This window comes from Phyllopteryx taeniolatus, chromosome 16 (assembly GCF_024500385.1).
Source record: "Phyllopteryx taeniolatus isolate TA_2022b chromosome 16, UOR_Ptae_1.2, whole genome shotgun sequence".
NCBI classification, from domain to species: Eukaryota; Metazoa; Chordata; class Actinopteri; order Syngnathiformes; family Syngnathidae; genus Phyllopteryx; species Phyllopteryx taeniolatus.
The window spans coordinates 15,887,916-15,902,174 of NC_084517.1; the positions used below are offsets into that span (position 1 = coordinate 15,887,916).

Here is a 14,259-nt window from a genome sequence, read left to right on the forward strand (position 1 = left end):
GCATTTATGACAGCAAAATGTAATATTTTTACTCTGATCTTGGCAGAGAGTTTTGTAGGTTGTCTGCGGGTGTCAGACAGTCTCCAGTAGGGACTTCCATCATATCTGCCAATCCACAAAAACCCCAGAGGAAACTGCTAAGATCCTAAAGCGGTGCTGAAAATACTGACAATATAAAAAGAAGCAGTGGTAAAACAGTTGTGTATTTTGAATTTATTGACTTGTGTAGGCTGGAATATTTTCAGATTTCACCGCACATTTCTCCTAGGATTCCTTCCCCCCGAGGTGTCCTCCATTTATCAAAAAAATAAATAAAAGAGCATTCATGTCAACAGCATGTCGCCGTTTCATTAAGTTATCGGGGCTGTGAACACGTTCACCTCAAATTTAATTCAGGAAACTTTATTGGTCTCCAGAGTAAGTTTAAGACGCACCAGATTCCACAAACTAGTAAAAAAGCACACAATAAAATACAACACGGCGCCCTAAATGTGAGTAAATATGCAATAAGAAAATTCTAATATTAGTATTTTCAGTGAGGAGGTTCTCTAGACTAGGCCGTTTTTTCTTCTTCTTTTTTTTTTTACGAAAGAAAATTTGTAATTGTCTTATGTAAACTGAAATTGTTCTGTTATGTGCTATTCAGGAGATTGGCTTAGCAGCTAAAAAAATAAAATAGCGTGCAAGTGTATTCAAATACAACACAGAGCACTCAATGCGGGTAAATAAATCTTAAAAAATGTATCCATTTAACCAGTTCTCAATTTCTGTCATTTACCTGAGACATTCGAAATCAAAATTGGTCAAAAAAGTACATTTTTGGTTACTGTATTGATTTTGTTGTCTTGCGTTTTCCTTGTATTGTATTCTCCAAAATGTATCTCAAAGTGGACTTTTCTTGAAGCAAACAAAAGGTGTTCCTATTGATTTTTGAGGCTTTCAAATGGTTATGCAGAAGGCCGCATTTATCTGGGTTAATTTACAGTTTTAGGAACCAAAAAAATAAATTAGTCTTCAATCGTCTCAGTTTTACACATCGTGATATCATAATAAAAGAAAATGTGTATTTATTTTCTATAAATAATGTGTCTTCATTCATCTATCTATACCAGCGACGTATAGTAACTGGCAGAACAATAAAAAGCTTTCAGATGGCAGAAGGTTCAATTAACCATGTGTCCACCTGTTGCCATTCATACAACAGAAAAATAGCTTTGTGTTCAACCAACCAGGCGCATATTTCAACCCAAGTACATTTTTGAGAGTAAGATCATCATCGTTTCAGTATACAGTGAACCCGCCGTTTATTGCAGAGGATACTTTCCAAACCTACGATGGGTGAAAATCCACAATCTCGAAAGGCCATATGAGTTTTTTTTATAGTTATAACTACACTCTTAACTACATTTAAACATATTAAAAACACTTTTTAAGCATGTAACCATATTTTAACACAAAAAAAAATTGGAAGCATAAACTGTTTAGAAAATACTGTACGTATTGGAGAGTCTGTTGACATGCAATACGTACACCACCCCACCAGGTGGGGCCTGGTGGGGTGGTGTGTGACATCAGCGACTCGTCATGTGAGTGTCTGTCTTACTTTAATGAGGATCCCTCACTGTAGCTTGGCCACAGGTAGAATGGTCTGTTATGCGCTGGTCGTGGGAGCCATAAATCCTCACTGACTAGATCAGACTGCCGCCTTTCTAGCTAGACTACTTGCTACCGAGCCTCTGTAGCTTCATGGCACGATGCGTGGGATCAACATTCTCCCATTAAATCTCCCACCGCGGTCGCCTCCTCCAACGAATAGCGATGACCTCATTTCCGCTTACATTGTATCCATGCAAGTCATTGGACAGGCTAACAGCATCTTTTTTTTCCCCCCTTTTTTTTTTAAACAAACTTTACGGCGCTCTCAGTGAATCCACAATGCGTACATGCACAGAATCGATGCGCAGTAAGTGGCGCCGGAAGTAAGCAATGACATTGCAGCGTTTGTCAGAATAAAAAAAGTACATGGAGTCGTTTTCATTCGAATGCAAAAATTCTGATTCAGCATTCGGTTTTACTTTTTTTACTTGAGAATTGACTTTCCTTACGACCCACTCGTGGTTGCACTAATATTTAGCTTAACGTCTTTTGTCACACACGCCAAGTGACAATGCTCCAGTCACGCACGGTTCACTCTCTCCATGCGAGACCGTCATTGCACCTCAAACAATGGAATGAATGACCTTAACCGCGTAAATTGGCGCCGAATTAAGTCTGCTGCGTTCACACCCACCCACACAGACAGTCCCTTTTGTTAAATATGCTGCATGCGCGCATCTACGAAGTTATGACAACCCGGTATAACCCGCCCCCTCACGCCTTACGCCGCGCCAAATTTGTGCTAGTCACGAAAATAGAGCCCATCAACTGTATGCAGAGCTTTGAAAAAAAAGAGAGAAAAAGTGTTTCGACCAGATTGTTCCCGAGTATCCTTTGATGGTGCATTTTGCCCCGCCTTCGCCTCTTATTGTGAGGTCACTGATTGCTGTTTTTTTGTCTGTGCTGTAACTTATCACCTACCGATGCAAACCCCCTTTTCCGCTGACCCGGGGCTGACACCGATGATTGATCCTGCCGCTTGTGTAAATGCCTGCGCGCCGCCATAGCGCACCGGCGCACTGAAATGCAACCAAGCGGAAAATTAGAAATCTCTTCATCCCAGCTCCATTTAAAATCTGATACCCCCCGCCCCTCCTTCCGCCCACCTCCACACCCCCTCGCTGCTTTGCGTCGGTAATGAAATGATGCGTTTTTGTGTATGTACATGAAGGGCGGTGGGGGTGCACTCCCACCTGAGCCATTGTATTGGAGCTGGAGGTGCAGCAGAGCTTCATACGCTGCGAAAAATAAAACCTAACCAAGATTAAATATCTTAAATCAAGGCAAAATGTACTTGTTCTTTGTCTGCCAAGATATTTCTTCTTACTAGGCAGTTTTTGTGCTAGAGTATTTCACTTGTTTCACACATTTATTTCCTTAAAAATCTTAACATATTGGCACTGGTTATTAGTAAGTTTAGCCTAAAATAAGATTATTCTATAAGTGTAGTATAAATACACAAATATATTGGTGTTTTCTTTAGGCTAGCTATGGTAACTTGTTTTTAAGAAATCTTGCCATTGTCCATTTTTTCTTTTCTTTTCTTTTCAATCTTGATTTACATTTTTGCAATTACGTTTTGCAATGTTTTTTTGGTTTTTTTGCAAAAAAAACATAAAACACTTTTTAATTGAGATGGAGCTGGTTCTGAGAAGAAGAAAATAAAATATGTTACATCTCTCATGTTGTTTAAGAGCGAGCTAGCGTTAGCTGGACTTTTATGCTATCAGAACAATGTGTTCCCATACCTTTGTTATGTTGTGAACGGAATAACCAAACGTGTCAAATTAGTTAATAATAATTCTTGTAACCGACAATATTGACCAATTCTCTTAAATAAGGACATGGATGGAGAATATCTTTCTTCTCCGAATCTGTTACATTATCATCATTAATGTTCTGTTTTTTCCAGTTTACAAGTCTCCAAGCTGTCAATCGATGGAGTTGATTTTTCCTCTCTCTATTTATGTCGTTTTTACGTTTTGTCTTTTCATCTTTGGTGTCCAGGTACGTCGGGGCAGGGCGGGCCGCTTCTGGCCTCGCTGCCCGTGGCGCGACAGCCGCTGCAGCCTCAGCTGGACCTCAAGCACCTGCTGCCGTTCCGGCTCAACGGGTCCTCGCCGCTCAGCCTCTTCCCCAACTTCAACACGGTGAGTGACGTCACGCCACGTCCGTTTTATCACCTTTTACTCTCCATTCATCCAGGAGTAGGTCTATGTTGATCTGATTTGTCAAGTCAAAATTCAATGGGCAACAAACCTTATCGACGAGTCAAATTATAGGCTCCAAGAGGTGCTTTGTAACACTGTATGTATTATCTTAATATGTCCTAACACATGGACACTATTGCTCAATAATGTCTTAAATCTCCACTTGAGATTAAAGTCCTTGAATGCTCTTAATATGTTTTGGCTGTATGACATGACATAAAGATGGTTCATGCTGACTGAATGATTTCACAGGTGACAAAGACGTGGTGGAGGTCTGCGTTCTCTGAGTGCTCTGGCTTGAATAATTCAGGTTTTAAAGTTGGTATAGTGTCCAGGTGTGGCCTCTGTATTCTGTGTGTGTCTGTGCATGTGTGTGTGTGTGTGTGTGTGTGTGTGTTCTCCTCTGCTATCATTCTCTGAGCATCCATCTGCAGCTAAATGAAACATAAACTACTTTGCACCCTCACAGCCACAGAAAGCAAGGCAGACTACATAGTGTGAGTGTGTGTACGTCTGCATGTGTGTGGATGACACACAGAAATGCATGCATGAAAAGTGTCCAGCTCTATTGTTTTGTTGGCCGCCGCCCACGCCTTCCAACGCTTTCAGCTCCCTGGCATCGCCTTCATGGCGTTACGGAGAAACCGGCACGTGTGGTGAAAGAAAGGCCGCACGAAATACACAATGGCCTTGTGTGTTCAATGTCGGCGGCAGAGTTGTTTTGTCTCAGGAGGCAGTGGGAAGACCGAAATTGCCTCAAACACGAAGGGAGAAATGTAAAAGTAGAACAATGTTACTGTCTTACACGGTAGACAAATGGTACGGTGTCGGTCTAATAAAGATCACGCGTTCAACTCGTCTGTGCCTTTGGAGAAATGAACCTGAAGTTGAATGCTTGGTGCTGCCTAAAGAATGGTTACGTTAGAAATTCGATGCTAAAGTACCTGCAAATTTGCCAGCTTCTGAGGCAGTATCAGCTCTAACAAGCGTATTTCGTGATCATGTTTAATGTGATACCGCCCAAAAAATAGCAATAAACATAGTGTAAGTGGTTGAAGATTTGAAAGAATTTTACTGTCATACAAAAACACATTTACACATGATATGGCACAAAGTTTAATACCGGAGGACCCAGATTAACCCAATAAGTCCCAAGATGTGAAAATATAAATAGGACTTTAAGATAAAATATGAGATTTTTAAAAATGTTTATGTAATAATGCAGATGCAGCAAGGATGTGGATACAACAGAAAAGTGTCAGTGAAATGTCAGTCATGGTTTTGAACCCTGTCCGTGCCTTTGATGAGGAGATCTCCTGAAGGCCAAAAATTCTGAGGTTCACCAAACTACCCAAATTTTTGGGGTCTTTTTCTTTGGCTTTTTGGGGGGTTCCATGTTACTTTCGGACAAAGCGAACATGGAGATAAAGTATACAACAGTGTAATATAGTAAGTATTCTTTGTTATACCTGTATTCTGGTGCCAGAATTAGTGTAAGGCATCGGTCTTGCAAACTGAAGATCACGTGTTCAGCTCGTCTTTGGACAAAGAAACTTGATGTTGAATGAATTGGATTTCAACCAAAAGGGGGGTTTCTGCTGTTTTGCTTAGCAACAGTAATTGCATTCACAGCTGCCTAAAGAAGGGTAAGGGAATGCAATTTAACAATCCAGACCTTGTCATTGCTAATACCAAGGTTATGGTCTAATGCAGTTCTCCCCTGCGTTGGTGGTATAGTGGTTAGCATGGATGCCTTCCAAGCAGTTGACCTGGGTTTGATTCCTAGCCAATGCAGCTTTTCGATATTTCAATGAAGTGTTTGTAAACTGGGACATTCCATATGTTTGTGTTTTTGTGCAATCGTTCATTTAAAGTCAGTAGCCACGTTTGTAAATTACATAGCTAAGTTTTACTTACGTGAACTTATTTGTGATCATCGTTGCATCATTCGTGTTTCAATCATTGAAGGTTAGCTACAGAAAGAAGAAACAAAGCTAAACTCTTGAATCTTAGATTGGCGCCCTCGGCAAGCAGAATGAGGTAACTTCTTTTGCACTTTTAAAAGAGAGTCGTATGCTTCACTGTAATTTGTCTTGATCTCAGAAACTGATATTGTGTTCATTTATAGATGCTTTTTACTGTGTTGAATGACTGCGACTGGCGTATGATGATATCAATCTGCAAATAAAGTGAAAGACCCATCTTGAAACACCTCTCCTGCTGATTGAGCTGAATGACAAATACATTATCAAAACAAAATGGCCGAACTGTGCAAATGTCACCAACGCGGGTGTCACCTCAGTTCCCGGAGGAGATAATAAATCTCCGTGGTGGCGGGTGCAGCTCTGACATCAATCACATGCTCCGTTCAGCTGCTTTTCTCATGTCCTGGATGTTTGCGAAGGGGAGAAAGGGAAGGCAGGCCGATAGATGCAACTGTCTCTACAGCTAAACACCATCCCTAGCGTCCCTCCCTTCTGAAACCTCATCACGCTGGGCAGGATGCGCAGGTCTGTCTGCGGCAGAGTGGAGAAAACAAAAGAGGCATTTAGAGCAGAGGGCGCTCAGGATGTCTGCGGACACACAATGGGAACATTCCTAAAACAAATATGTACCCACAAGCTGCTTTTGAACGATGGACGTGGAAGAAGAAAGTTACTTTCACCCTCAGGTGACAATAATGTTAAAATACAGTCGTTAATTGTTTTACATTCTCTTTTATTCTTTTTATATTCAGATTCTGCTATACAGTGGTATTTATTTTCTGTACAAACACAAAACAAAATAAATGGTGTTTTTTGTTGTCTGGAACAGATTATTGCCATTTCTATGTGAAAAATGTATTTGATACACAAGTAAAATGAGTTTCGAGCTTGGTCACGGAACGAATTAAACTCTTAAGGTACTGCTGCAAAAACTCTGATTTGCCACTTTTCTGGAACCTATGTGTGAATGTTGCTACTGGCTAATCAACCAGTGGATTTTTCCGTACCAATACTGAAAGGGGGGGATAAAGTTGTTGCTATCACCAAATAATAATTAAAAAAACAACAACTGTGTTTTCAGGTGTAGTGAGTAACTGGAAAGCTGTTGGTCTTGTGAACTGAGGATCACTGGTCCAAATCCTGTCCATGCCTTTGAACTTGGCCTGAATTTGAGTACTTTGGAATTCCACCAAAAAATTTTAAATGTTCTCATCATTTTGTACGAAACTTCAGCAAATCTCTCCTGCAAGAAACTGTTACGCGGTGGTCTCGGCACCTCAAGATCATACGTCCAAACCACATTCTGACAAAGTTTTTGTAGTCCCCCATCCCGAATCCACGTCATGATTTTACGCAAGACCTCAGTAAACTTCTCCTACAAATGGATAGCTGCGGTAGACAGATGGTAAGGCGTGGGTCTGGTAAACCAAACATCAAGAGATTTGAACCCTCTCTGTGCCAATCGAAAAGTGAACCTGAACTTGTGTACACTGGAATTCAACTGAAGACTTTTAGCCATTTCAATCCACATCATGATTTCATGGGAGACCTCAGCAAATCTCACTAGGTACTGACAGGCGTGGTGGGCAAGTAATAAGGTGTCTTTACAGTAAACTGAAGATTATACTGTAGGTCCAAATCCAGTCTGTTCCTTTGGATAAACATACCGGAAGTTGTATGATTTGGAATTTAACCCCAAAATCTGGTAGGCTTGGTGGCCAAGTGGTAAAACGTTGATCTTGTTAGTCGAGTATCATGGGTCTGGACACCGTCTTTTCCTTTGCGTGAAACAACCTTAACTTGTGCAGTTGGGGGTCCTGATTTCGTGACCTCAGCAAATCTTGCCTCTTAATTTTCAATCTCCTAACCTGAAGAGCCAATCTGTTACTTTAGCTAAGCAAACCTGAACTTGTTAGAATTCAGCCAAATTTTGCTCAGTCCACATGATGATTTTACGCGAGACCTCGGCAAATCTCTCTATTTTACGTGGGGTGAATAAGTGAGAAGGCATTGGTCGCGTAAACCAAAGATCATGGCTCTAAGCCCTCTTAGTGCCTTTGTCAAACAAAGCTGATCTTGGTTTGGAATTCAGTTTTGGGGAATTCTCAATCCTCATCAAGATTACATGCAATACTTCACCAAATCTCTTGTGCTACTGAAAGGTGCAGTGCACAAAGAGTAAGCCAAATTGAAGGTCACGGGTCTGAACTCTGTCCCTCCATTTGCTTAAGCACTTGTACTTGTAAAATTTTTAGTTTTAATATGTTTGGAGGGCGGCACGGTGGCCGACTGGTTAGAGCGTCAGCCTCACAGTTCTGAGGTCCGGGGTTCAATCCCCGGGCCCCGCCTGTATGGAGTTTGCATGTTCTCCCCGTGCCTGCGTGGGTTTTCTCCGGGCACTCCGGTTTCCTCCCACATCCCAAAAACATGCATTAATTGGAGACTCTAAATTGCCCGTAGGTGTGAATGTGAATGCGAATGGTTGTTAGTTTGTATGTGCCTTGCGATTGGCTGGCAACCAGTTCAGGGTGTACCCCGCCTCCTGCCCGATGATAGCTGGGACAGGCTCCAGCACGCCCGCGACGCTTGTGAGGATAAACGGCTCAGATAATGGATGGATGGGTGGATGTTTGGAGGTTTCAATTCACGCAAGACCTTAGCAAATCTCACTTGTTACTGACAGTTGCGATGACTGCGATTCTGTGGCATTCTTAAGTAGTAATGTACCTGTTTCTTCCTCAAAGTTTTGACATGTTCACAGCCACTTTAGGCAGCCAATTACATGAGCCTCTCTTGTATAGATAGTGTATTGATTATGGATTTTTCTCTTTCAGATGGACCCCGTGCAGAAGGCAGTGATCAATCACACCTTTGGCGTCCCGCAGCCCTTCAAGAAGAAGCAGATCATCTCCTGCAACATTTGCCACCTGCGCTTTAACTCCACGGTAAGAAAAAATGTAATTTCAGTTGTGTTTGCGGTTGGACGGCGAGAACAAATCAACCTTTAACACATGAAAGCTGAATCACCCTGCCACAGGGAACCACACTTGTTTGTTTTTCTTCCTCCGAGCAGTCCACAACTTGCACTGTGACTTCTTGTAAATATAAAAACTGTGTGTTTTATCAGACCTTTTTTTTTTTTTTTTTTTTTTTTTCGGCACAAGGGATTAGACAGCAGGGAGAGCCTCCGTTTATCAGCCACAAGCAGAAACAATCAGCAGGCTCAGCAGGAAGCATTCACACACATACACACGCGCGCGCACACACATTCACACACACCGGGAGTGAGTCACATGGCTCAGGTCGTTTCATGCATATGCACATAAACAAACTGGCAGACATCAGTGATAAAGCCTTCAGAAGTGGAAGAAGGTGCAACATTTTCTGCTGGTTCAACTCCCAAATCCCCTTCAGGCCCTTGAAGAAGATACTGAGTACTTTTGATGCTGTTTGTGTGTAGTGTAGGTATGTAAAGTCTGATGGACCCTGTTACCAGTTCTAGCTGTGTATCGCAAATAGATGTATGTAAAATGCTTAGGAAACAGCTTGAAGCTACTCTATTAACGTTATTGTAATATAAGCAAGAACATTTGGTTGTCTTCACATAGTGGACAAGCGGTGAGGCATTGTTTTTGTAAACCAGAGAGCCATCCCTCTGTTGAAATTACCCTCACCACACTGTGAAACCTCACTCCATTTATCTTCCAGGTCTTGAAGCCATTTCTCGTTATTGCAAGGAACAATCTGCAACTAAACATTGCTGTCAGGCTTGGTGGGAAAAATTGGTAAGGCGTTGCTTTCATAAACTGAAAATCAAGGGTTCTACCCCAGTCTGTGACTTCGTGTCTCTGTTGAAATTACCCGCATCACCCCGTGTAAACTAAAATTCATGGTGTTGACCCCATCAGTGCCTTTATTTTCCTCTGTTTATTTGTTAGCATGCAAGTTTTGAGGAATTTGATTGTCATTTTTGCATAATCCTGCTAACCAACAGCGACCGAGACAATACTCACTAGTAACCAGAGTTGACACGATATGCTAACTTCACTCCTGCACCATTGATCCCAGGGTCGACACCTGTCTGTGCCTTTCTTTTTCCATCCAATTGGTAGTTAGCAGACTACTGAGAAATTGCCTGTCTCATTTTTGTGCAATCCCACTAGCCCTTCCATTCAACATTTTTGCAATATCACAAATAAAGAACCTCTTGGCATAAGTAGCCTTACTGGGTCCGGCAGATGCCTACCACAAATACCTGAATGCAAAAAGCAAACTGGGTTTCAAACCGCATCTGAGCCTTTGTCAAGTGATAACCTGGCAATCAAAACTAGACTGCCGCAAGCTTCCAAAATTATGCGAGTACACATATTGCTGCGCTAACCTTACCTGCCTGGTAAACCTCAGTTCCACCCGCTCAAGCCATCAGCGTTATGTTTGTCTGTTAGTTAACCGTTCACTTGTAACATTAGCCTGGGAAGCACACGCCATTCATTTTTCCATTCTTGCGGTAAATAAGATTTTGAAATTGAACTCAAATCAAAGGCACAAACCGGTGTTGAAACCTTGATGTTCAGTTTGCTAGACCAATGCTTTGCCACTTGCCACTAGTCCCACTTTCTAACAGACATTACGGTAATATGATTGAGCTTCTTCGGAAAGTCAAATCTTTTTACCACCTTTCCTTAACCTTTGCGCAAAACGTCATTGGGTCAAGGCGAGATGAATAGTTCCTTCCTTTCGAACATAGGAAAAGACAGCACTTCTTAAAATTAATTCAACTTAACTTTTCCTAACCGACAACAAGTATTGATGACATAAGTTTCTAGCCTGATTTCTTTTACTTTTTCTGTCCTTTTTCTCTCTCACGCAGTTTCATCACTCACACGTTTCTATCTTACCTGATATTTCATATTTACAGCTGTATTTTTCTGTATGTTTTGTAATGTTAGCCTTAATGAAACTATTTATTCACGTTCATATTCGCTACTCTTCTGTAAAACTATTTTGTCTGTACTTTTTTTTATCAAAATAAATGTAACATTTTTTAAGACTACCGTGAAACTTCAGGTTATTTACATAGAGTTTTGCGCGTCACCTTCTACTTTAAAGATCGTACAGTATAATGTGTAACATATCTCCTTTCCTTTCTTAAATGTTGGCCAGTAGTAGCCTATATGGGTTAAAGGTTGCATCGAGGGACCTTTCCCAAGCATTTTTAGAATTTCAACATTTCCTCAAAGTACTTCTGGGTCATGTTGCTTGGAAGGAAAAGAAGGTTCCCAAGCAAAAAACGAGAATCCAAAGAGGCCAATAGATAATCTGCAACTATGAACATCATATGACAGTTGTCCAAAAGTGAATAGATGACTTTATAAGCCATGATTCTGACATGGTCTTTTCACACAATGCATCTGTTCCCCCAGGCTTTTTAACGTACATCTCATTGCATCCGTTTTTTTGCCTCAGGACATAATCAGGCTGAGGTTATTTATAGCAACAAAGAGTGGCCATCAAAATAAAAATGCACAGTGCTTGTGAAATCAAGCCAAGTAGCATTGTTTCATGTTTTGGCGGGAGACAATCAGTGTCAGTGTTTAGGGAGAAAGTGTCACCGGTTACGTGGAGACTCAGCTGGCGGCGGAATTGGTCGCATCACAGCAATGTTTGAAGCCTTTTCACAGCACATTAGTCACAGCATGCTCAGCCGTGACAGCCACTGTATTTATAGGCCTCTTCATCATGCAAAGCATACGCGTTATTACATCCTACAAACACTGCTGCTGCTGATGTTGCCGTAGAATTCCAAATCATTCTAAGGCCCAGATAAGGGCTCCAAATCTTTGGCTTCTGAGACTGATGCCGTATCACTTGCATCACTTCCAATTCAATCAAAGTGATTTATGTGGGTCGAACCCATAGGATTAATTTTAAGAGACGTACACTTTACCACTTTTCAATCACACCTGTTTAAAGGAATCGGGATTCGCTGAGATCTCGCATAAAGATGCTCGAAAGCTGTTGGATTCCGAATGTTTTAAAAAAACACATCGAAATATACATATGGTTTTTCCAGACAAATGCCTTATGATGTGGCCACTGCATCTATGAATAAAATCGGAGATTTGCTTTGGTCGTGGATTAAATCAGGTCAAGTCTCCAATGAATAAAATCTGATATTTGCTTTGGTTGTGGATTAAATCAGGTCAAGGATCCCACAAAGACCAAACCCATTGAACTCTAAATCACCAATCCAAGGTACAGATGGGGGTTGAACCCATGACATTCAGGTTACAAGACTGACTCTTTACCACTTGGCCACTCTTCCTGTCAGCTACAGCTGAGCTTTGCCAAAGTCTCTTGTTACATAAAGAGCAGCCAGGTTCCAAATTGCTGCAACTCATTCAAGGGCACATGGGGTATGACACCAAAATATCTGGTTTACTAAAATGCCACCTTACCAGTTGGCCACTCTTTCAAACAATTGAGGTTTGCTGAGTTTTCGTGTGACGTCTTCATGAGGCTCAAAAACATTTGTTGAACTTCAAACTGTTACACCTTTGTCAAAGGTACAGATGGGGGTTGAACCTATGCTCTTCAGTTTACAAAATCAACGCCTTACCACTTGGCCACTGCAACGGCCAACTAGTTCAGCTTTGCCGAGGTCTCTCGTAACATAAACCTTGGCCTGGAACAAAAATAGTTTCGTACCAAATTGCTGTAACTCATTCAAGGGTACAACACCATACTCTCTGGTTTACTAAAGTACCACCATCTCACTTGGCCACTCTTTCAAATAACAGTTCTTGTGTGACATCTTCACGAGGATCAGAAACACCTACTGAACAAACTGTGACCCCTTTTACAAAGGTACAGATGGGGGTCGAACCCATGATCTTCGGTTTACGAGACCGACGCCTTACCACTTGGCCACTGCACCTGTCAATTATAGTGCAATTTTGCCGAGGTCTCTCGCAACGTAAAGACCAGCCTGGAACAAGTTCCAAATTGCTGCAAGTCATTCAAGGGCACAAATGGGTTATGACACAATAATCTCTGGTTTACTAAAGTACCACCATCTCACTTGGCCATTCTTTCAAGTAACTGAGTTCTTGTGTGACATCTTCACGAGGATCAGAAACACCTATTGAACAAACTGTTACACCTTTTACAAAGGTACAGATGGGGGTCGAACCCATGATCTTCGGTTTACGAGACCGACGCCTTACCACTTGGCCACTGCACCTGTCAATTACAGTTAAAATTTGCCGAGGTCTCTCGTAACATAAAGACCAGCCTGGCACAAGTTCCAAATTGCTGCAAGTCATCTTCACGAGGATCAGAAACACCTATTGAACAAACTGTTACACCTTTTACAAAGGTACAGATGGGGGTCGAACCCATGATCTTCGGTTTACGAGACCGACGCCTCACCACTTGTCCACTACACCTGCCAATTTGTGTTGCGCGTTGCTGAGGTCTCTCGTAACAAAGACCAGTCTTCCAAATTGCAGCAAGTCATTCAAGGGCACAAATGGGGTATGACACAATAATCTCTGCTTTACTAAAACACCACCTTACCACTTGGACACTCTTTCAAGCAATCAAGGTTCGCTGTGGTCTCGTGTGACATCTTCATGAGGATCAGAAATATCTGTTGAAATTCAAATTGTTACACATTTTTCTAAAGGTACAGATGGGGGTTGAACCCATGATCTTCGGTTTACAAGACCGACGCCTTACCACTTGGCCACTACACCTGCCAATTTAGGTTGCGCGTAGCTAAGGTCTCTCTTAATATAACGACCGACCAAACCATTTCCAAATAGCTGCAACTCATTCAAGGGCACAGATGGGGTATGACACCATAATCTCTGGTTTACTAAAATGCCACCTTCCACGTTGGCCACTCTTTCAAGCAATCGAGGTTTGCTGAGGTCTCATGTGACATCTTCATGAGGATCAGAAATACTTATTGAACTTCAAACTGTTAGACCTTTTTCTAAAGGTACAGATGGGGGTCGAACCCATGATCTTCAGTTTAAGAGACCGACGCCTTACCACTTTTCCACTGCACCTGTCAATTACAGCTCAAATTTGCCGAGGTCTCTCGTAACATAAAGACCAGCCTGGAACAAGTTCCAAAATGCTGCAACTCATTCAAGGGCACAAATGGGTTATGACACAATAATCTCTGCTTTACTAAAACGCCACCTTACCACTTGGCCACTCTTTCAAGCAATCGAGGTTCGCTGTGGTCTCGTGTGACATCTTCATGAGGCTCAAAAATATCTGTTCAACTTCAAATTGTTAGACCTTTTTCTAAAGGTACAGATGGGAGTCGAACCCATGATCTTCGGTTTACGAGACCGACGCCTTACCACTCGCCCACTACACTTGGCAATTTATGT

At 41.8% G+C, this 14,259-nt stretch overlaps 1 protein-coding gene and 4 non-coding genes across 6 annotated transcripts in view; 1 reads left to right on the top strand and 4 right to left on the bottom strand.

Annotated features, from left to right (window-relative positions):
- znf385c (zinc finger protein 385C) overlaps nucleotides 1-14,259 on the top strand; it is a 118,558-nt gene that overhangs the window by 86,568 nt on the left and 17,731 nt on the right. For both annotated transcript variants that reach the window (XM_061749817.1, XM_061749819.1), the window contains 2 exons: nucleotides 3,664-3,806; nucleotides 8,686-8,796. In XM_061749817.1, coding sequence (XP_061605801.1) covers nucleotides 3,664-3,806; nucleotides 8,686-8,796 — 254 coding nt within the window. The remainder of the gene's footprint in view (nucleotides 1-3,663; nucleotides 3,807-8,685; nucleotides 8,797-14,259) is intronic.
- trnat-cgu (transfer RNA threonine (anticodon CGU)) lies at nucleotides 12,717-12,788 on the bottom strand. The gene has a single exon. It is a non-coding gene; the product is annotated as a tRNA-Thr (tRNA).
- Nucleotides 13,023-13,094, bottom strand: trnat-cgu (transfer RNA threonine (anticodon CGU)). The gene has a single exon. It is a non-coding gene; the product is annotated as a tRNA-Thr (tRNA).
- trnat-ugu (transfer RNA threonine (anticodon UGU)) lies at nucleotides 13,537-13,608 on the bottom strand. The gene has a single exon. It is a non-coding gene; the product is annotated as a tRNA-Thr (tRNA).
- Nucleotides 14,175-14,246, bottom strand: trnat-cgu (transfer RNA threonine (anticodon CGU)). The gene has a single exon. It is a non-coding gene; the product is annotated as a tRNA-Thr (tRNA).